The sequence below is a fragment of the Callionymus lyra genome, chromosome 2, assembly GCF_982586985.1.
Source record: "Callionymus lyra chromosome 2, fCalLyr1.hap1.1, whole genome shotgun sequence".
Lineage (NCBI taxonomy): Eukaryota > Metazoa > Chordata > Actinopteri > Syngnathiformes > Callionymidae > Callionymus > Callionymus lyra.
Genome location: NC_141819.1, coordinates 36,246,752 through 36,271,000, shown reverse-complemented (window position 1 = coordinate 36,271,000; position 24,249 = coordinate 36,246,752). Strand labels below are relative to the sequence as shown.

General features: G+C 40.0%; 2 protein-coding genes across 9 annotated transcripts in view; one reads left to right on the top strand and one right to left on the bottom strand.

Moving 5' to 3' along the window:
* fcho1 (FCH and mu domain containing endocytic adaptor 1) overlaps positions 1 to 375 on the top strand; it is a 30,863-nt gene extending 30,488 nt beyond the window's left edge. For both annotated transcript variants that reach the window (XM_087784905.1, XM_087784904.1), the window contains one exon: positions 83 to 375. In XM_087784905.1, the coding sequence (XP_087641031.1) occupies positions 83 to 111 (29 nt within the window). In that variant the 3' untranslated portion in view covers positions 112 to 375. The remainder of the gene's footprint in view (positions 1 to 82) is intronic.
* Positions 366 to 24,010, bottom strand: rfx2 (regulatory factor X, 2 (influences HLA class II expression)). Of its 7 annotated transcripts, none has more exons than XM_087784906.1 (18): positions 23,832 to 24,010; positions 15,628 to 15,736; positions 14,071 to 14,160; positions 12,046 to 12,128; positions 11,070 to 11,340; positions 9,179 to 9,253; positions 7,654 to 7,835; positions 7,446 to 7,580; positions 6,719 to 6,834; positions 6,482 to 6,600; positions 5,089 to 5,198; positions 4,258 to 4,409; positions 3,423 to 3,520; positions 3,195 to 3,344; positions 2,911 to 3,119; positions 2,667 to 2,820; positions 2,552 to 2,615; positions 366 to 1,716 (listed from the first exon to the last, which is right to left on the bottom strand). In XM_087784906.1, the coding sequence occupies exons 2-18, from the start codon at positions 15,733 to 15,735 to the stop codon at positions 1,595 to 1,597; spliced, it is 2,238 nt and encodes a 745-aa protein (XP_087641032.1). In that variant the 5' UTR covers position 15,736; positions 23,832 to 24,010; the 3' UTR covers positions 366 to 1,594. The 7 variants fall into 7 exon arrangements, with proteins under 7 accessions (XP_087641032.1, XP_087641034.1, XP_087641033.1 ...); XM_087784908.1 differs by having other exon boundaries at positions 2,552 to 2,594; XM_087784907.1 differs by having other exon boundaries at positions 7,461 to 7,580.
* Positions 24,011 to 24,249: the final 239 nt, after the last annotated feature.

Here is a 24,249-nt window from a genome sequence, read left to right as displayed (position 1 = left end):
AATATTTGACAACTACTCATCTTTTGGGCCACGTTTAATCAATAAGCCGGGCCTTGAGTTTGACGGGTTCTCTTCTCCTCAGGGAAGTACATGGCCGCCTGCTCCCTCTGAAGGTGCGACTGTCGCCTCCTGACTGACGGTCGTCACAGAGACGCTGCTGAGCCGTGAAGGACGATGTGCACTTACTTCTGACGTTCCAGGATTTCTCTCCCTCCTTCCCTCACTTCTCGTCCATCACCTGATGTCACACCTTTCCTCCAGTCACAGGACGAGTATCTAGAATTCTGTCGCCGTGGCAACATTTTTAAAAAGTGTAAATAAGCAGAAGATATGGGTGTGTTTGTGAAGAATAAATGTGCTGCAGCGTTGGTCAGACATCACTTTATTTCTTTCACGTTGTGACCAAAATACCAAAAATACGACTATGCAGAGCGACGTCGTTCCATCTCAGCGTGACAGTGAACGACTCAAAAATAAAGTTCCGTTATCGTCAAATCAATAAAATAGAACCATCCGCCGGTGATCTAGAACATTACAAAACGTTACAAATTACACGTAGAATTTTTTTTTTTCTTTCTTCAGAGCACTTGAAGGCGACAGGCACGAAAGCTACGACATCATCATCATCATGAGGGGAAATAAAGACATTTATAAATATATTCTGGAACAGTTCGATACATCAATGTTGGGCTTCAGATTACAGAAGAGATTGAGGGGAACGAACGACTGAAAGAAGAACACACACGTAAACTGTATTTATATCATTTCTGGTCCTTGAAGACGGGTTTTTTTGGAAACAAAACGTCCGACAAAGTTTCATATTTAAGGTCCACAACTCTCACACGTGTTTGAAGGATAAAAAAAACTGGATTCACTTTTGTTACGAAAGTTAAACGGAGATAAAGAAGCTGTGAGTCGCATGATGATGACCTCGTCGATCAGAGTCTCTCACCGATGAAGGAGCTCAACCTCCAACAGTCTGGTTCATATTAATGCCACAGGGACGACCTTAGATTTGGTCCCAGAATCAACAATAGAAACAGGAAGTGTCAATACTGCTCGTACCGAAATTTGAAAAAAGATTTTTTAACGAGAAATATTATTAGAAATTAACCTTTGGATAATTTAACCCTTCAGATGAACTTTCTCTTTGCCGCCCTCTGCTGGCAAATACCTTCCCTTTCAACTTGGTTATGGATTAACGAGGCTTGAATCCTGATCTGAGACGAGAGCATCATCGCCATGACGACGACTCACAGCTGCTTGATGAATGTGATCGTAACAACAAGTCTGAGGTAAACATCGACGTAGCCATTAGCACGACGACTGAGTGGGAGGTCCTTTTAGTAAGGCTCTCCGAGCTGAAGGTGCTTTGAAGGTCAGAGGTGATACATTCGTACTGAGGCACGAGTCTGCACTGGTTTAGCTGTCTAAGGCACTCGAAAGACACGATGGCACGGCTAGTTAAGACACACACACCAGTTACAATAGAAAAGTACTGCACCGAGTCCCTCACAGGCGACGAGCCAGTTGGAAAAAGAAGAAGCTTCCTAAAGTTGCTACCGTCTATGTACACGCGTGGTCCGGGCCGGACTCACATCTCCTGCAGCGGGTGACTCAGGTCCACGCGCTCCCTCTTCACGGCCGGTTCGTTGGAGCCGCGGGACACGTCGGCGTCGCTGCCGAGGTCACTCATCTCGTCGGAGAAGGAGGCGTCTGTGGACACGCGTGGTCAGTGGGTCAAAGGTGAGTTCTTCAACACGCCACTTTAATCATGGAATTAATTTCTACGTAAACGTTCAACTTCTGTTGTTTTTCATAATTGAATTAAAAAAGCCAAATATTTCTAAATTAATTGTTTGTTTTGTTTACACATATAGTTTGACATCCTAATGGAAATCATTTTAAAATAAATGATAAAAAATAATGAGCATTTTAAATTTAATATAGAAATGGTTCCATTATAATACCACTATTTTATATTGAATTTAAATATGTTTATATTGAATTTTATATTGTATTTATATCACATTTTTCTACATTAATTTTTAGAATCTTGGCCAATTGATTCAACATGAAATGTTGGTAGATTTAGTTGCCAACATGTTTTCATTTATTACATTTAAAAGGCTAAAAAATATTTTGGATATGAACTAGATTTTTCTTTTTTAAATTGAATTCAATCAATTAAAAAACTTTTTTTTTTTATTTGAACCTTGTGAAAAAATGTTGGTAAACTAGTGTCACTATTATATTTTTATATTGAATTTAAAAGGTTACCAAATAAAAAAATATTGAACTCAGAAAATGTAATGTAAGTTTAATAATCGGAAATAAAATAAAACTATTTAAATATAAATTAAAAATATTAATAATATATAAAAAAATATTCCACCTATATTATAGTATATCAATAAAATATTTAAAAATATATATTAAATGAATTTCTTTTTTAAATAAAAAAATAAATATTGTTGAATTCAACCCTTCAATATTCTGATGAACTTCAACAGAACTCAGATTCGGGCTCACAGAGGTTGAAGGATCTCACCTTTCTCCATGAGTGACGGCATCATGGACGTCAGGTCGCTGAACTGCGGGTCACCAAGAGAAAGCTTGTCAGAGAGTAAGCTAAACAGGCTTAGATGGTTCTGCAGGTTCCTCACCTCTCCCATGACGGCGATGGGCGTCTCCCCGGTGGCCTGGGCCACGCGGTGCTCCACCAGGTAGAACATGTACTCGTCGTACAGCAGGCGGATCAGGTGGAAGGAGCCGAAGCTGGCGGCGCTGCGCAGGGTCAGGTCCCGGATGACCATGGAGCTGCAGGAGACAAACATTGAATGAGTTTCTTTAATGAAATTTAATTATTTTGGAAAAAAAACGATGTAACATCAGTTTGAACTCCAGTACCTGTAGAAGGACCACTTGAGCAGGAACTGACGAGCAGCTTTGGGGAAACTGGGGCTCCCCTGGTGAGGCTTGAGGACCTGCGTGACCACGTTGTCCAGCCAGGTGGCCCACTGGTCCAGGGAGCTCTGCTGCTGCAGCGTGACCTTGAAGTCCTGCTCCAGGTGCTGCACCATGTTCTCGTCACACTGGCAGACCCAGGACGCCTGCTCCTGTCACACACACACACACACACACACACAGTGGTCAGCCTCCTGAGGCTCCACAGCAGCGCCACCATGTGGTACCTGCACGTTAGCGAAGTCCACCCGGTTCAAGTCGGAGAGCATCTGGTTGATCTGGGACGTGTTCTGCAGGACGGCTCGGGCCGCCTGGGCCAGGTGGTTCAGACTGGTGTATCTTCTCAGGGTTTGAGCGAACGCACTGACCACGGCCACCTTCACACGCACACACACACACGAGAGTTACACAACACTCTCAACACTGGCGTGGAAGCAGCAGCAGGTTCTGCTCACTTTGGTGCGGATGATCTCTTGAGGGAAGCTGGTCATGGCGTTGGTCAGCCAGCCCTCCAGACTCTTGGCGAAGTTACGGATGGTCTGAGTGAGCGTGCCTGGAGTCAAACATCAGTTCAATACCTGGTTAGACATTTGTTCAAGTTACAAAATCCTGTAACCACCAGCAAAATATATATATATTTTTTTTTTTTAGAAACCCTTATTAGTCCCACAAGGGGAAATTCAACCATTCACACATACTGATGTGAGTAGGCTGCACACTTGCGCCAAGTTCACCATCAGGAGCAATCAGGGTAAAGTGTCTTGCTCAGGGACACAACGACACAAGCTTGTCTGGAGCTGGGATTGAACCTGCAACCTTTTGGACTGCAGGCAGCCACTGTACCATCTGAGCTATGTCGCCTTTTTGGCATTTGAAATATCAATATTAAACATTTCAATTCAATTGAAAGCTGATCTGGACAGCAGGTGGCAGCAGAAAACACACAAAGCAAAGAAGAAAAAAAGTGTATTTAAGCAGTATTTTCTTTTGCTTTAGAAAATTATAACATCATTTTCTTTTTGCTCTCAGTAACATTTTAGCTTTAAAATCTAAGAAAATACAAAATTATTCTTAAAATAAACTATAGAATTAACCTTTTTCTCCCTCAAACACCAACAAGAATAGAAGTGTGTGAGTTTCAATTAGTCACATTCTTATTTATTTAATGTGGGTTTTTTCATCATTCATCATCAGGAATTTATATAATTTAATAATTAATCATTGTATTTTTTTCAAATACAACCAACATGATCTGCGTCTCTTTGAAAACAAACGTATCAAAGCACTGACTGGGAACTGGTCGCAGCACGTCCGGGATCAGGATCTCCACCAGCGCCTGGTACAGGATGTGATCGCAGCTCCTCATCCAGAGTCGGATCGGCTCGTATTTGCAGAGACAAACCAGCTTCTCGCGAGGAATGACTGAGTCCACGTCGTCGTCGCTGCACAGAGAAGAGAACGAGAGGCCATGAAGATGATGCCTTCAAGGTTTTCCATATCAATTGTGAGAGATGAAGGTTCACTTGTTTGGTTTTTCTTTTACAAACAAAAAAGGCTGTCGATCAGAAAGATATTTTCGAGAAAATCTTATATTTTTAATCCTAAATTGCTTTATTACAATTTTTTTTTTTTTAAGAAAATTTTCTTCATTAATGAGAGAAAAAAAAACATTTTTAAGAAAAAACAAAATGTGCTTCAAATAAAAAAAAAACATTGATTAACAATAGCTTTAATTGAAAAAGAAATTGCTAACATCTATTGAAAAGAAGATTATTTATAAAGAAATAAAATAAGAATGAAATGAAACATTTCAATATTCAAGTTGTTTTAATCAAAAAATAAACTTTTTTTTAAGTTGCTTCAATAAATAACATGTGCTTCTAATAAAAATAGCTTTAAACAATATTATAAATGTAATTAAAACATATATTTTCAATCAAACATTTATTCTAGTGAGCACTTTCTTATTAGAGGAAATTGATTTTTATTGGAAATATTTTTGATTGTATCAACATTTTGGCTTAATAATAAAAAAGTAAATCAACTTGATAGAGTGTGAAATATATAAATGAAATTAACTTGAACATTATAATTCTCAATCGATCTCGCTCGCGCTCTGACCTGTTCATGCCCGTGTTTCCGTCGCTAGAGGGCAGCGTTGAGTACCAGAACTTCTGCCACAGCTTCTCGATTAAGTGGAAGTGGAGGTTCATCACCACGTCCAGAGTCGCCTGCAGGAGAGCAGCGGGGGAGGGAGGAAAACACACGGATGAGCCATGGCAACCAGACACACAACAAAGTTTAGCTTCTCGCTGGCTCAGGAGCCGAGTGTCACGCCGTGAGCCAGCGAACACATTCATCACCAGCGAACACTCTTGATTTGTAGGGTTTTTATAAAAAAAAAAACTTTCTTTAATTCCAGAGCAACAAATCAGCTGCTGCTGCCACATGACTTCCTGTTGTGACAATCTAAAGAAAAACCTGCTAATGAACATCTCATGAAGGCTTAAATTTGCCCCCCCGCACGTAGGTCAGAGGTCAACCAGCTTTGTTCCTTCGCTGTCTCTTGTCTTCTTCTTCTTCTTCTTCTTCTTCTTCCATCTGGCGCAACTCTGCTGCTGGATCTTGTTACACGGCTTCAATCACATGATCTGTTTTTGCTTCCTCCCCGCTGTCGCCATGGCAACCTTGTTTACGGTTGCCCACGGCAACCGCTCAAACACAGAACTCCAAAACAAAAAGGAGAATTTCCCATTCGTGCTAAACAAGAGTAGTTTGCCTCTCAGGGAGGTGAGAGGGGGGAGAGAAGGCAGACTTCCTTCACACACACACACACACACACACACTGACACACACAAACACACACCCCTGACTCTTGCGTGCTCACAACCACTGCGTGTCGATTAGCTACAAAAACAATCTTTTAATTTGAAAATGAACTCAATCTTCTGACAGTCACACTCAGACAACATTCTTAACTTCTCCGAGGTAGAACTTGTGAAGGACCGACAGAGACAAAGACGGACGTCCACAGACAGGGCCACACAAAGGCAGGAGGGAGGGGGCGCCGCAGAGACACCAAGACGTCCGCCCGGCGTGCTGAAAGGTTAATTGGCATGTCTTGAAAGCGGCCGCGAGATGAAAAGACGGCGGCGACAAAGGCGACGTGCAGGATCTGGACAAGGAACCGCGGGGATAATATGATAAAGACGCCACTTCGGCGCTTTCATCGCGGACGCAGACGCGTGAATCCTTCGTGTCCGGTGTCGCCCGGGTGAGTCTGGGTTCAAGTTAGGGAACCAGCAGGAGTGTGCGATTAAGAAGGGCTTGAACTTCCTGATAGTTTCAAGAGTCAAGACGTGGACATCAGCGTCCGTCACTCGAGGTTAGCTACTGGCGATACAATCCATATCAGGATACAGCTTCGACAGCTGGAAACCCGTTCTAGAAAATAAAAATGGTTGCCACGTGTTCCATCACCCGCTGTGGTCGATGACCAACTCCTTGTCCTCACCTCACAGTGTGCTCTGTAGAGCGTCTGCAGCTTCTTGATGTCGATCAAGCTGATGCGCTCGGGAAGAGGTTGAGCGCCGAGGTCAGGAGACGGGAACGGAGGCAGGGAGTGGGACGTGTCTGCGGAGAGAAGACGCACGGAAGGTCAGAGTCATGTTGACCATCGATGCTGGTGGTGAGTGGTACTGCAGTCTGCTCAACATGATTAAACAACATCTTTGGACTCTTCTCTTCATACCGATGTACTGCAGGTGGTGTTGTGCTGCCACCGACTGCTCTGCGGCGTTGTTGCAGTGCTGGGAGCTTCCACACAGACTGTCCGACATCCCGTCCACCTTCTGGAGAGGCTTGAACCTGCAGGGACGGTCAGCAGGTTGGACAAGAAGACTTTTGGAGTGACTTGAACTACAACAGTTATTTTATACTCTGTATGAGGGAATCTGGTGATATGGGAGTACTTGACTCAGACCACATGACTCTTGATGAAGTCGAAACTGCTTTCATATGTTTTGAAACCAAATTACATCCAAAATTCAGCTTTAAAAACTTTTAAAATCGACTGTATCCTTTCGTCCTCAGCCATCGCCAGGATCTTGCAGGGTTTCGTTGTTGCTTTAGCTATGGAGGACATAAGGACTGCTGCCATCTAGCGGCTGGATGCTTATTTGCTACACATAAATAAACAAACGCCATAAATAGTTACATGTTAATTTAAAAATGTTTTGGGAATTATTTCATTTTATTAAAATATAAACCTTAAGGGTACTAAGATAAACATAAAATATTATTTGAAAGCCAAGAAAAAGAAAAGTTGCTACGGTATCAATACAATATTGTGAAAAATATATTGCGATATTCAAGTAAATATTTTCTTACAGCACTACCTTTTATATATTTGTATTTTACGTATTTTAAAGAGCTGCACAAGAAGAGGACGGGAAGAAAAGAGATAAAAAATGTCTGACCCTGGATCCACTGACCTCTGCTTCTGGTGGACCGGCTGCTGCCTCATGGCCATGTACTGAGTGTCCTCCTGCAGCCGGTTCAAAGGGGAGTCTGGTTTGACGCGGATGCCGTAGTAATGGTACTTGGAGTTTCCTCTGGAGGAAGAGAAGAAGTCTCCATCAGTCTCCATCATCACGACTACCTTCCTCATCCTTCTGCGGCCCGTACCTGGTTCCGAGGCGGCGGGTCCGGAGGCCCATGAAGACGGAGCGGATGAGTTTGCCGAAGGAGGCCGCGTTGACCGGATCCAGTTTTTGTTCTTGGCAGTGCCTCAGATAGTGGTTGTAGAGGGAGCAGCGGGGCAGACTCACCCCCTCGGCTGTCTCGTAGTTATCCAGCAGCCACTGCAGCTAAAAATAACACGAGAGACTCTCAACATCAGTGGCCCGGCTGCCGTGTGATGGTCAGCGAGCCGGCATGAGAGGCGCCGTGGCTTCAAACGACACATGAAAGACTCACTTCTGAGCAGAGTGCAGATATGTTCGCAATTTTTGGGAGCGATTTAAATGAAACGGCGAGATGATCGCAGGTGAGGGGCAGGAAATGGAACCTGTTGAAAATATTGTGTAGCTGCTGCCAAGAGGACTTCAAGCTCTCAAAATATATTTCTGTACAAACACTTTTGTGTTATTATTTCTATTTTGTTAAAATAATGATAAATAATTTAAATATTGATGGCTTAAATTTGATTTTCTAGAATAATTGACTAAAATAATTTCTATATTGAAAGGTTGAATTTGTTTTTGGTATGTGGTATACATATTACGTAACATAATTACAATTTAAACATTTTCAAAATTTAATTATATACAATTTTAATTCAATATTTTTTTTATTTGGGAGGAAGGAGAAATTCTACCCTCCTGACACCTCTGTACCGAGTTGCACTTGTGCTCCTGTTTATTGTCATCATGTTTAAAGATGTATTATTTTTGTTATTATTCTTTAAACATTTATACAGTAGTTTATTATTAGTACTACTTCAATACATTGTTTTCCATCCTAGTCTCCACCCTGAAACAAATGGCCCCTAAGATGAGGAACTGCACATAAAAAGTGCAGGTTAAGCAAAACAGCAAGCTTCCTGCTCCTTCTATAGAAGTGTTAATATGATTTTAAGTAACATCATTGTTATTTTGTGAAGCTTTAGATTCAATTCATTCTTATTCTAATGTTTACCGTTATATATCTTATGTTACATAGCAATGTTAAAAATGTTTTTCATTCCTAGGTTATCTGATGGTCGACGTTTATCCATCCGTTAGCAAATTAACTCAGTCGGATTATGATGAGATATTTAGTAAATGTAAAAATATTTTTGGTAGTTCAGGATTACCATCTGGATCCTTAAGCAACTTGAAGATTTTTGGTGTTGGAATGCTACCATCACCTGTTGTACACTTAACTCGTTAATTTCATTTAAACATTCAGGATTAACATTGAAAGATGAGCTGAACTAGCGAGTGCTTAAACAAGGACAGTTCGGACTGTAGCAGGGAATCCCCTGTCGAAGAAAACAGTGTCGGCAGCAGTTTGGGATGAAAACATATGACTCATGTCAGTAAAATCGAAGTGTGAGTGAAGCGGGCGTTAGGAGGCGTGTTCGACTCGGTCAACACCAGTAGCAACATGCAGCCTACTGGTCCAGCCAGGTTTGTTCATGGGTGGGGGGGTCGAGGGGGTTGAGACTTACATGGCTGTTGAGCAGGCTGCTTTTGTGACTTGCAATTCCCTCAGACTTTTGGAGGTTCTCAATCGCCATTTCAAGCTAAAGAAAGGATGCATGCGGAAAAAGAAGAGGAGTGGACACAGAAGGGGGAGGAGAGATAAAAAAGAAATAAGCAAAGGTGAAAGAAAAGACATAAAAAAGAAGATGAGACTGTTAGCAGGCAGCCAAGTTCCATTAAATCAGTCAGTGTTGCAGCCAAATTGATTATTGGCTGACAAAAGCATGCAAATCAAGGCACTCACAGAGTTAAGCTGCCGGTCAGACTCTCCTATGTATGCAAATGTGAACGGCAAACAGAGGCGCAGGTCACCCCAGCTCAGAGAAAACAGGTCAACAACGCTGACCCCGAACTCCCACCACAACTTTTCCAACATTTCAACTTTGAAAGAATATGAAAAGCCCCTCAATGTAACATCTATAATTCCATCACGGACGACGTAAGTCTATCTGGCAGAAGAAGTGACGATCTGTGGAGCCTTACAGCAACACAGAGTCAAAAAGAAAAGAATTGTGCTGCCGCAGCCAAACTGGAGACCCAAAAGAAAAGCGAGTGAGTGTGAGGGGGGGGGGAGCAAGATGGCACCGATCCATCTCTTCAGAAAGCTCCAGAGGGCTCTCAGCCAAATGGTAATGAGCCCCAGGGGTTGCTTTGTTTCGCAGGGTGCTCAAGTGCCTGTGAAAACCACTAAAACAAGGCGATACTGAATTATTTAAACCGGTGTCCTGATTTTACAGGCCTCCTCCTCGGCTCCGCTTTTCTTACTGGCGGTTTCTGCGGAACCAGGAGGTCCGGACTCGCTCGGTCTGTCTACTGTCGTGGTGACTAAACGGGTTGTGTTTTCACGGATAGAACCATCAGTTTTACCAGTGCTTTCTACTAATATAATTCTGTTTAGAACTGATGTGCACCTGTGCACTTCTCACTCGCCCTATTCATCTCCATCCCCAGCATCCAGAGCTGCCCCTGCTATACTGGTAACCCCTTAATCTCCTCGTCTCTCCTTCTCTCTCCTAACCGTCCATACCGAGTCTGGTTCGTCTTGAGGTTTCTGCCCATTAAAAAGACGGGGTTTATTTTTCTTCCCACTTGTCCGAGTGAATCACAAGGGGGAATTGTTTGGTGGATGTTTTTCTTTCCGTGTGATCTGAAGTGTGAAATACCTTGCGATAACTTTAAATAACTTTGAAATTTTTGCTAAACAACTGTTGAACTGATGGATGAAGGATTTCTATATCAAGAGCCAACATTTAACAGGTCTTAAATTGATTTTATTAAATATGTTGTTTTTGTAAGCATTGAACCTTTTTTTTATTATTGAATTAAATACTTTGTATTTTGAAAGGTTATATAATAAAAATTGCCCCATTATATAAAATGTGTATATTGAATTTAAAACCCTTCAGATTAAATTTAGAAAATGTATTTTGAATAATTCAAATAAGAATATAAAAAAAAACATTCACTTGAAAAACATTTCAATTACTAAAACAAATTCCAATTTCTCAACTTATTATTATTCCAATGCTTAAAAATACAACATTTCAAGAAAAACATTTTTTTGAACAAGAGTTCATTGAAGATCTCGGATATTGAGGATGTTCATAGATTTAAATTTGGTCCAAGCAGCAAGTGTTCATGATAAGAAGATTATCAAGCAGAAAAAAAATCCTTTAAATCTTCTCAAGTTTGCTACATCCATTAACAAAATCTTCTATGAAAGTTGGATCGTGTCCCAAATATTCACTGTTCAGTCAGCGACCTTTAAGAGAGTTTAGTGGGCGTGTTCGCCTCTGGCTCCAACCTTTACTGCTCATTACTGTGAGAAGCTAAGAAAACACTAGTGAAGACTCTCACCATGGCCGAGGAGGAGCGGGAGGAGTGAGAGATGTGGTTACGGCCCGCCTCCATGTTCCCTCCGTGGATCAGGTAGGTGCTGCCGCTGGAGATGATGTGGCTGCTGCCCACGTCCATGGTGATGCCCACCATGCCGTGGGATGGCACGCCGCCACTGGCGGAGGAGACCACGGTGGTGACATGAGAACCACCGCCCTGAGAGTCAAAGTACGGGCCTCCACTGCTCTGGCCGTACAGCTGGGCTTCTGGGTTGTAGGAGTAAGCTGTGCGGCTATTGGGAGAAAGAAAAAAAAAATCTTTTTAAGGGAATAAAATCTCTTGAAGAACGTCTTCTAATCACTCACATCTTTTATACACGTCTGGATCAAGTCTTATTGAAGAGTTTTCAGGAAAATCGCTCCATTTGTTTTTTTACTTTTCAAAAGCATCCATATGGCAGTAGATCATCAGAATATTTTTTATTGAAATGTCGTTGTTATTTAAGCCTTGACTGGTTTATTATAAATAATTTAATTCAATCATTAGTATATTATTAAATTCAATATGGTGCCACTATTATACCAACATTTTTATTTTCAATTTAAAGGCTACAAACAGAAGTAATTTTTCTTAATTCAATTATTAAAATAAAACATTCAAACTGTCTCAAAAACTAATACTCAATGCAAATATTCAATAAAAAAATGGAACTTTTTACAACATAATTACAAACATAATTAATTATGTTCATGAAAAAAACTTCTTTAAACTGCTACTGTGATGAGAAATATCTTTAAAATGTTTTGAAAATCTTTAACATTACATTTAAATAGTTAATACAAATGTAAAAACAATAGAGTTTAAACCTTGTTTATTTAATAATGGCAAATAATCTCCTAGTTTGCTTGACATACGAGCTTTGGTTAACATTACTCAGGTAACTTTCACCAAAAAAATGGCACATTTCATGATGAAACATGTCAGAGGTTGTGCTTACATTGTTCCGTTGGTGTAAACTGCATCTCCACTTTCCCCTACGTACTGGACCTGTGATGGGTACACGTGCTGCACCGGCTGCACCTGAGAACACCAGAGAAATGGCCAAGAAAACGTGTCATTCTTAATCACTTATCCTGGTTACAGCGGATAATGTCTCTAAAATAGCAGATTAGTAACTTATGCCTCAAACTGATATTTCTGCGTATAAAGCAGCAAATGAACCATGTACTGGCCAAATGGGCTATTAAACAGTGTGTTGGTGTTTTAGCACAAAGAACATCCATTTGTGTTGCTATAGCCTCACATCTAAACAAGTGAGGATGTTTATCCTGCTATTTATACGAGTTTTAATGTTTTCTGCATTTAACCAAAGTGCTGAAAAATGTTACACAAAACATTACTGGATGAAACAACTCAAAGTATAAAGAGAAAACACGTTTTAGTTGAAGTCAGGCAGATTAGTGAGGCCGTAGTTCAGCCCAGAAGTATTTAAAAGCATTAATCAAAAGATGCAACCTTAAATAATAAAGTGTTTTTATTTCACAGGGAAGCAGAAATGGTGACTTGAAGTGCAGGTATTTGTGTTGGTCCGAGGCAACATAATGGTGCAAGATTTAAGAGTCCGACGGTTTTGGCAGCAAGAAAGTGGCATGCTGGAGGAAGTCATTGCTCCGACAGGAATTGTACACGATATGAGAGTAGAGACCACCAGTGTCGATTTAAAGTCAGCACTGTTAACTGAATCAATGACATGCATACAGGCAGTGACTTTTTGTGTGTGCTCTGACAAAAGGTAACATTTGAGGGACTTATTCTAGAAATGTAGGACAATAAAAACGTTTTTTTTTAAGTTTTCATCGATTAATAAAATAAAAAACAACATAAGTTACAAAGATCACACAGGCTAAATAATTACTATACATATTATTTGTTATGTGGGATTCAACTCCAGTGTAATAATTGGTACATCTTTACTTAACCTTAACTCCTTAATACAGTGCACCAACAATACCTAAATAAAGATTAGGTATTTCTGTAGAAGAATCAATGTCATTACTAGTTTGCTCAGTATAGTTTAGTCAAATGTAAAAGTGTAAACGAAAAGAGTGTCTTGACTTGTCAAGAGTCACAGGCTAATGTTATTTCAAAAAAAGAAAATATAGATATTTTTCAAAATAAATTACCTTTCAGAAAGTAATAATAAATATAACACAAATTATATAAAGGACTTTTCTTCTTTTTGGTTGGGAAACCAATGCAACAAAAAATAATTACATTAATATATTGAAAAGATTTCTTGACAATTTTTAAAATACAATGTGTATGTACTTTTTAAAAGTGGATGTATCATGCAACATAGTTAACCTCACCCAATAACTAACCAATAATCAAAAAAAGAAAACAACTTCAGCATCAGTGAAAAGTCAGACTATAAAAACATTTTTAAAGACTTAGACAACCATTTGATGATTGACACGCAAGTTACTCAAGACAGTGCTCACTGCTATATAAAAGATATTTTAAAAACATGTCTTCTCCACTACCAACAGTAGAGAGCAGTGGCATTCAGTCAGTGTCAGTCTTAACTGGGTTGTCAACACAAGTCATGTCTGTGTGATGTAACTGATCTGTCACTACATCACAAATGATCTGCACATGCACCTGTGGCACCAAAATAAAATAAAAAAACAGACAAGATTGGGCCGTGAATCATGCAAAGCCATGACTCCCGGGAGGATGCATGCGAGCGGTGGACCAGGCTCAGCCAGAGAAAGACACTTATTACGCACACCCGTGGCGGGCACAGCGAACACGGGCAGCAAAACAGCAGCAGCGTTTGGCACAATAAAGTGATCCAGACTTGTTTGTGTTAATTGAACACACCGTGCAGACCTGCTCTCAGAACGTATCTGTGCAAACTTAAATCTGGAGTGTCAAGACGATCGCCTCAACACAACCTTTGGCTAAAAGTGTGGTATGCATGTCGTCACAGCACTGTATTCGAATGTACAGCCCTGTGTACCTGCTGAGACCCCTGTTGCACTCTGGGTACTGAAAGAGGCTGTACTTGTCCACCCTTCTGAGCTGAGCCTGTGGCTTGTACCAGCACCCTCTGTGTGGATACAAGACATAACTCCATTACATAGGTATGCAACCGCATTCACACAAACATCATTGTAAACACACCGCGGTCGACAACCAGGATCCTTAACTAACTACTGAGACGTGTGAGGCAAATGTAGGCTTGTGACCACAGCGGCTTAATATCAGACTGAGAAAACAAATAGTTGTGTTTATTATAACCAGTAAATAATAGTATTAGTTGTAATGTTACATCTATGTAATTTACTCATTAAAATGAGATTCAAACCATGTCTCAAGGTCTACAAAGATATGACATATCAGTGAAAACATGATTGAAAAACACTTTACACATAAATTCTGTGGAAATACTACCAGTTAAATATAATATAAAGTTTAAATATTTAATTTTTTAGAACAGCGTCAGAGTCCAGTACATATGTACAACATCAGTTCAAAGTTGAACATTTCTGCCAATATTGTGGTCCTGAAATGGAAGTTTGATTGACACATAAAAACGCAGGTCAGGGCAGATTTATTCTCAGAGTGAGCAGCTGCTTCCTACATCAGCTTCTTCCTGTTAGACATCTGGACAATCACAGCATGTGTATCGCTCTGCACTAGCTACTAGCAACAACCCTGCTCTGTGTCGTGCCTTTACATTTAAAGAGTGGTCTGAAGATGATTCAATACATAGGTCACTAAATTATTCATGAAATGTTCTTCAGTGGCTCAAATATGATGTGTTTGAGATGAAGATACGTGTACTCAATGTAGATTGAGGGTGTATTAAATGTTTTTTCCACAATACTGTATCGACATTCAACAGCACTGTATCCATTTTTATAAACAATTAACAAGCAAATATTCACTGTGACACTTTAACAGTCAACAAATATGTTAAACCATTTCATTTGTTTATCCAAACAATCCTGCAAATGCTTGTAAGTTTTCTCTTGCTAAATACAAGTAATTATCCTTTGTTGTCATCTATTTCCTTGCTTGTGTGTAGACTATGCTATGACAGTTTGGCTACAATTTAATTGCTTGAAATTAACTCTTTAATACATCTTTGTTCCTGCAGTATCGCAATATATACGGTATATTGCAAACATTTTTGTATGGTTGCACCACTACAGTGATTACCATTGTATCGCCACATACTTTCCAATACAAAGCCATATTATTGTTACCTCTGTGAGATGTGGTTAGTTGTTTTTTTTTAACTTGGTGACATGTAACAAGTTTAAATAATTAATTAAAAAATGAGCATCTGCAAACTGTCAAGCATCACAATATATACACAATACCCTCTTGTCTCAAGGGTTCCTAAGTAGGAATCTTGGAAGCACATGGAAGTTACTCAACACATTTTTTTTACAGGTAATATACCATCTTCGTAATCTTGTTTTTCCCCCATCGATGCCCATAAGACAGAATACAAGTTGAACTTGTGAATTGATCCTTGACTGGGTCACCGACAAACACCGTATCCTACCTGCTGAGACGCTGGGACCGGCTGTACAACAGGAGCCTGAGCTGATGACGAGGTCCGCAGTGTTGCCACGCTGGTGGTGGCATCTGACCCTCCCTCGGAGCTCTGCATGCTGGTTTGAAGGAAAGAGAACAGAGGAACATCTTGTCAGGACGTTGAACAGTGCAAGAGTTAACATCACCACTGTTTACTTCTCGTGATGTCGTCACAGGGCAGAAAATGTTGGTCATGGTTATGCTGTTGATATTTGACAGAGGAATTGGAACAGAGTGGGGGGGAATAATAATAACATTGTCATTGACAGACACGCAATTTGAAAGAATGGAAACCTAAAACTATTTACTTTTGGGCTTTTGTTTTAGCCATCACATTTACTACTTTTTGAATTCCTGCATTGAGTACTTACTAGTGAGAGGGATTTATCTCAGTGACTAATTTTTTTTTAAATTGTATTTATTAACTCATGGTTGTACTTAGTAACCAATTAATGTGTTAACAGGAACTTTAGATGGCACCTATTTGCCCAGGTAAACCAGATTAAATTATAATTTGTTTTAACAGTTTTATTAACGCTCATACAATTTACAACTTTGCAGTAAGTGTTTTGGCGTTAGGCACAGGCTGGGTTAAGATTTATCCATTTATGAGCAGAGCTATCAAATAAGCAGACTTTGTCCCGTCTACAAGAACAGTACAAAGAATAAAACCAGACTGGCTGAATCATAAAGACCAAACCCAAAGCTGCCACTCAGCTTTCCGCCAGCTAACAATGTGCTCAGCAAAGCAAAGGGCAACTAAATTGTGGTGACAAAGACTTAAAAAAAGATGCAATTGCAAGGCTTGAGGGGGTTTAAGCGGATAAAAGAAACAACTTCTCCACTTTTCATTAGGAAGGAAAAGATGAAAATGACAGGGGGGCTCCAACCTCTGCCAGGGTTCTGATCATATCCAGTGCTTGTTTTGAACCAGAGCTGCTCTCGAGGGCTTAAATAATCCAGCTGATATGAGGAAATTCCTCAATGCTTTGTAAACGTTTTCGGTTGCTATGGTGAGGAATCCATGACGACCACCCCCAACGCAACCCTCCCCTTCTCCTCCCCTACTCGCTCACTCTTTATTTAACTCTCTTTATAAAGCTCGTGAACAGGAACTTTTGAGGAGGACTGGTAGGAGAGTGGAGGGGGTGGAATTTAATGAGAAATATACAGCAGAGTTGGATTGAAACAGGCCCAGACCAGGAGCAAATAAGTCATGTTTCATAACCTAATCGTGGTGATGGGTAAGAAACAGATGAACAAAGTCACACAGGTTTTAAATCACAGAAAATATCTCACAAAGCAATATCAATCTTACAAATAATAAACACAACCTCACTGATGCAATAATACATACAACAGGAAACAAGAACTTTTGTTCACTTCCTCGGCAAACGCTTTGAAGACATCGCTACACACACTGTGGTGAGACTTCACCAGGCAGAGTCCTGCCATTATGAGGCCAACAATAAAATTGTATTCGTCATTTCGCCCTCTTTCAAATTCATGATGTCTTTTACATAGGGGAAACTTGTAAAATACTTATATTTCCCCTTGCATTGAGATGAACTTATAGTGTAATAATGTTACTTTCCAACATCTCCAGTAGCAGATACAGAAGTTATGATAAAAAAAACAAGTTGCATGAAATTGTTTTGGCTGTTTGTGTCTTGCGATCTGCCTTATGGGCACTTATTATTATTATTACTTGCCACCCAAAATAAGCCCATATAGCCACAAATACATTATGGTGGCTAACCAACAAAACACTTTTACCTCAAGCCAAGAAACTTACATCAATGTTGGTGGTTCTGTGAGAATAAGGGAGTGTACCTTTAAGGAAGAAAAAAACAATACACTTGGGTGTGCCACCACTGACATTTTCCATGTGTAGAGACTTTGCCACAGGCAAGACAATTTTCTGATGAGATGAGTAACAAGACTCAGTAAACAAGGCTAGTGTTGAAATAACTGATGCGTCAATCGAATACATGACACAAAAGTTTTTTTTTTTTTAAATGATTATCCCTTCAATATAGTGGCTTCTAAATGTATTACCCTTCAATGAAAAGTAATAACAGGAGCATGACGAGAAGAGAACCATTCAAATGTGGTAGCAAAGGTCACGCCTCTATCTTAAGAATGGAATTTGCCGACAGCGTGTCAGTTGAGATATAAATAAACCTCCAGCGATCGTTTAATTTGTCTTTAGATCCACCTCACTATAGGAAGTGCCACATCAACTTCTTTGAGTTCAACCTGGCACAAGTGTCACATATTTCTGTACGTGTGTGTAACAAATGACGAGTATAAAGGATAGTAAACCTGCACAGAAGTAGCAGCTACTTGTTGTCCAAAGAAGTCAAAGAAATTCCACACCAGCCGCTCTGAAAACCACAGAGCTGGGAGACGGCAACAAATTAATAAAATGTTTTAGAGCCAAGAATATCCTTCTACTTCAAAAAGAAACTGCAAATAAAACTAATAACTTAACAATATAAACTTGAAAGTTACAGTAGATTTTAAAGCCGCACTGTTGCAAGCAAATGCTATTGTAAACTGGAGGTATCATAAACTCTACAGCCCATAATGTGCTAACATGGTCCAGGCATCTGTCAGAACAGATCCCACTTAACCAGTTCTCAATCATAGAAAAACACATACAGATGTTCAATTAAAAGCAGGAGCCCACAGTCTTGGCTCATGTTTGCACTGGCCCACATTGTTTGCAGAGCAACAACGGTTGCTACTGGCAACACTGTCCACTCCCGTTTCCAGGAGCCTGTTGCTATGCAACCAACAGAATACTTCCCAAACCAAACAATGCCATCCCCCCCACCTGATCCCTCTATCTCACGGTAGGTCGAAACTTACAATAAAAACTATGGAAGATTTAATTTCTTAGACGAAAGATTTTCCCCTGTGGTGCAGTCTTGTAAGTACGTTTATGATTAATACAGCAGAACATGGTAATCTTCTATTAAGAAGTCACAGGCATGTTTAAACCATCAACATTATTGCCAGTTTCTTTTTCACTTGGATGTAAAAGAAAAAACAAAGCAAGCAAGCAAAAAGTTTCCAAAGTTTCTTGGACGATATAAGATTCAACAAAGGAGGGGAGCAAAAATAAAGATTACATTACAATACATTTAAGAAAAGTCTACTTAACTCTTGTGTATTTAAACAAGTGAGATACACATTAATTTAAAATTAAAATCTATATCACTTCTGTGGTGATGAGGAAAAATGGTTTTGAAATATTAAAAAGAGAGCAACAACACATCCTTCTCACTTTGACTTTTTTGTGTCAAAAACTTTACCTTTTATAATTGGTTGATAATTAGGAAACAACATACACATATGCCTTAAATTGAAATACGTTTTTTTTTATTGTCCCTTTTAAAGTGGTATCTCTTTATATTTTTTTATAATAAAAAAAAATTGGTTGGTGGGAAAAGTCTATCTCTAAATTTAAAAAATGGTGGCACATATTTTGAATTATTAACCAACACCGTTAGCACCATTCAAAAGATGGGCTATGATATCGTGTGACAGGCGGTATGCTAAACTCTAGTTGACATTTAAACCAATCTCTATAATGTACACAGCAAATACATGGCAAAGCAGGTGTTAAGCAACAGGTTTCTGAACGAGCCAAGCATGTATAAACAATGAAGTGTGCGTTGTTTCACGAAGATTACAAAGACATCTGGACCCCTTTGATTTCATTGAAAGACCCAACAAGATCAAGACACACGCGCCAACACAATGAGATAAATGAAGATATGATGAAAGATTTCCACAACAGAAGCTATTCTTCAAGCCTGTCTCATTAATTTGAGTCTAATCCAATCAAAGCAGCTCTCGGGTCAGCAGATGGTAGAGTTTGAGAAGGCGTAAGAGGCTGCCTGACCACACACCCCCACCCCACACACACACACACCTCTGGCCATCATCGCAACCAGTCCACTCTGTCACAGTGTGTGCTGCGAGGCTGACAGCTACAGAGAAGGATCAAACTGTTGCCATGGAGATTGTGTGTTCTTCTACGCACCGCACTTGCAACTTCCTCCCCCAACGCCCAACCTTTTCCAACCCTATCTAGATTTCAACCCTTCCTCTGTCAACCCCTATCAACGCCAGGGAAGATGATATCAGATATAAGTAGGATGATTTGCTCAGGTTAAGAAGGTATTGAATTGCAAAACGATAGAAAATTGACGACAGATTCTCTGTCAGTTAAGGAACAGACTCAAGTATCATCGACTCATGGCTCCGGATAATTGAACATACTATTCCTATGAGACGTGGTTGTAAAAGTTGCAGCCATAACTTGTCTCCGTTTTTCCTCTATTCTCACAGACTTTATCATCATGTCTTTAATAGGAGACAACTTGCATTGAGTATCCAATTGAATTTAACATACAATGACATCTGCATATAATGTGTTTAACTGTATTGAAAGGAATAGTTGTTTCACTTCCTATTCAAATTAGGTTTCCATGCTTTCAGGGAATTACTCCCTTCATTTTACCTCCAATAGTTGGTGATTTTGTAATTCAAAAAATGATGTGTCGTGAAAAGTAAGGTATTTTAAGGTAAGCCAAGTGTTTGCCGCTGTCTATTTGAAAAGGTCCATCCTACAACTGTAGCACAAGATCTTCAAGTACTACAGATAAGAAGTGAAGAGTCTAACACAACCAAACGCAGCTGTGAGTGTCATTAAAAAGAGTCCAGGTCGCTGTGCGTCCAGACTCCCTTGGATTGGGGGAGTAGTGATTTTGGTGATTATGTTGTTGCAGCATGAGGCAGATATTAGTTATATTAAATCCAAATAAACATTTCCTTACAAAGTAGCCTGAAACTTGACAAAAGAAAGAAAAGTGTGGGGGCTGCTGCTACCCCTGCCTGTGTGGAGGGAGGGGGCGGCCATTGTGATGCAAATGACTCTGCCTTGTCTGCTGTTTGTGGCAGGAAATTTAATTAGCAGTTGTGTAGCCACGATACAAACAGGTGGAATGTTAAGAATGCTTCCCGATGACACACAAACACAGGAAGGCAGAAGAGTCAGATTGAAACACATTTCATATCGCAGCAAGTTTCAACTTGTTGCCGCCCTCTGGCAGCCCTTCTGGTATTTAAGATTCCCCTCTTTATTTCTTACATCCCAGCATAATGGCCCCACAATGGTTTAAAAATCCACAGATGCATTGGTGAGAGGAGTCCTTTGTGATTGCCATTCAGTTGAGAAAACAGCAACAGCACTTGGGTTGTAATGGAAAGCCCTCAACAAATAAATGCATTATGAAGATTATGAAAAACATCCACATCCACAAATGGCAGTATTAAGTTCCACTTAACTAGACCCACGGGGCATTATCATCCAAGATCCTCTGATTTGCTCTGTGAATTCTTGACAAGCTTGAGGGTAAATCTATTTTAAAACCAGGTTTTATGCGTGTGAGAAACACAACTTGATGGTGGTGCATCGATCCATGGCTGTAGTCATTTAGACGAGATTGACAAGAGCAGCGCGCCGTGTCACTAACAGGCCTCATCAAGATTAGCCGTCTGCGACAAATGTATATGATACACACACACACACACTGTGATGTCAGGGTGCACAAAGCACACACATGCATGTGACCAAAAGCTTTCTCAGGTCACCTGCTTTTGGAGCCACCAGTGCAGCTGTCCTATTGATAGCTAAACGGTACTACAGCAACCATTTGAAGCCTTAAACAACACATGGCAGTTCAGAACACACATTCAAGCATACAACACCAGATAATGGTTTTGAGACAATGGGAGATCTTGGGGGTATTGAGCTTTAATTAGAAAGATAACGGTGCACGGAAGAAATGGATAATTTAAACGTCTGCATGTTGAGCATCTTTTCTCTCAAACTTGACTCTAAACTACATGCAAGCTCTTTCAACACAAAGATCCTAATAAAAAGAAGACCCGTTGACAAAAAACCTGGATAACTAATGTCTTTTTACTTTCCATGACTTGGGTTTATTTTTGAATCAAGTTGCCATGCAAACATAACAGAGTCATGTTCAAGTTGGAGAGGCGCAGGAGGGGAGTTGTTTTGGAGCTTTATTCTTTCCACTCGGTTTTAATCTACAGGTCTTTTCTTTCGTTCTCAGGTGACTTCAAAGCAAATATTTACTACATCAATCATGAATTAGAAAGTAATATTCCGGCACTCCATTCACAGATGCTATCAAATTGCATACTTTGGCCTTTTGAAAAACGATTAGAGAACTTTATCACATGATCTCTTTAGTATTAAAATCTGATTTATGCAGAATAATAAATGCCAGTGAGGGGTCAAATCACTCACTCAAGCACTGCCCACTACTACAGATATGGTGCCCGTATAACATTGCTTCATATGCCAGGCTACTTCCTAAATTTCGCCCAACAAAAAACATAGAAGTAAACATATAGTTCCAGCAAACATAATAATCTGAAATTGAACAAAGCCCTTTGCCTTCTTTTAGTTAAGGGAAAACAAAGATTTCTGAAACCATTTTCCTAGTTCACAACCACAAACATTTTGCAAGTGGTTTAATTTGAAGTGATTTGAAATTTTAAGTAAATCCACAGGGTTATGAGGATATGGTGCTAAATCTTCATGTTACTGCTGGTATATTCTCACTCAGTAAGAATGAACAGCGGACAATGTATAATGATTTATAACTATTCTGACCAACAACTTTTAGGACATAAAATATCGAAAACTTCGGACTTACGTATCGTACACAATTCCGGTGTTCTCCTCTCTTTTTACTATCATGCCATATTAAGTTTTTTAGAGAGATTTAAACCAATTGTTTCATTAAATTATCATCAATTCTACACTGTGTATTTAACAATCCTGTCCAACAGTAACATTTCCTGACTGAGTTAACTTGGATCAAACTCAACACATTGTTTCTATGTAAACATTTTCTCCCACATTTATATAAATACATTAACGTTTAAATCCACCTGTAAAAATTCATTTTTTAAGTCATTGCACTGCAAGTAATCTTTCAACACAATTATTAATGATACAAATAAAGGTTTATGATGAGGTAACACGAGTGAATCATTAATTTGGACAACAACAATTCAACTCGTTGTAACTGAGAAGATAACTCAATTACCGTAACATGTGAAAGAATTGTGCTGTTAAACTAATAAGACTAATATGATTTTAACCAACAGGGCAGCTAGTCTCTAGAAGATACACTGCTAAGATTGAAGAGGTGATCTATAAATGCATTAGAATTGGTAAAACAAAGATGAAATGTTGTCGAAATAAATTTGGATTGTCTTCAATTTCAACATGTATAGCTTTATTATCGAGTTATGTGAACGTAATAAATTAATTTTATCAGCCGACTCGTCAACAGGGAAACCAGTTCGAGCTTCACAGCACCATCTAGTTGCAGCATTACAGGCGCAGAAGGATTTTCTTCAAATATCCAAAACTTTGTGAACAGCTCTGTTCCCCCAGGTGACAGTGCCGCTTTACCTCCGTGAACGATCCTCAAAAGTCGATCGTGCAACCATGTCATTTTAATCCAAAGGGCGAAGCTGACTTTGTAATGACAATAAAATCATGAGTTCAGCCTCTGGAAGCTGTAGTTTCACTCTGAGCAGCAGCAGCACAGATGCTAACGCTAGCTCGCTGCTCTGACACCTGCACAAACCTCGCTCTTCCTCAAAGACACTCACGGTTACCTTTTCAAAAGTGTTGTTTAAAACAACGACTAAGTCTTCAACACACCGACTAGACAGACAACTTCCAGCTGAACTCTTAACATTCTCGATGGCTCACCGAGGTAGCATTAGCTGGACCGTCGCTAGCCTCCGCATCCATGGAGGGGCAGCATAGCAACAAGTGTAAAGTTGAAAACACCTTGAGTTCAACTAGCGCCGCTGTTTTCACGAGTTTCAAAGCGAGGAAAGCGAAAGTATAAATCACAGCGAGGAGATATGGAGAGGTTCGGAGTGGGTTTCATGTGGACAAGAAGCAAAAAAAAACCCAGAGGTAAAGAGAGAAGGGAAGCAGAGTCCAGAGAGAAAGTTGTGGGAAAAGAGCGTGCTAGCTCCACACACACTCCCGGCGTGTTTGAGCAAACAAGTGTCGTTTAAATGCTGTAAATAGATAGTCACCTTAGTTTTGAGAAAAGTTCTGCTCTGTTTCCCTTCTCTCCCACTCGCTGTGACCTCCAGATGCTGCTGTTGCTGAGTGTTGCTCCGTTGGCAAGTAACTGTATCCACGGCTACAGTCACTATGGCGCGACAGGGTCTCGAGGCAACTGTTGCTACCCTCGGCCGCTGACGTCACCCTCGAGTCGAGAAGCAGGCGTGGCCTACGAGCGACGTTGCCCCGCCCACTGTCTTTAAAGCTGCCCTTTCACATGGAGCCACTAGTGGGGGGTGTTCCCCCGTAAATGAGCCTTTTACCTTTGATGACGATCAGAGAGAATTGTTGAGAGAAATCTAACCATGACAAGTTCCTCACTCACAGCTTTCACAGGTAAATACCAATATTTGATCATTTCTTTGAATTAAGTTTTAATTATTTAAT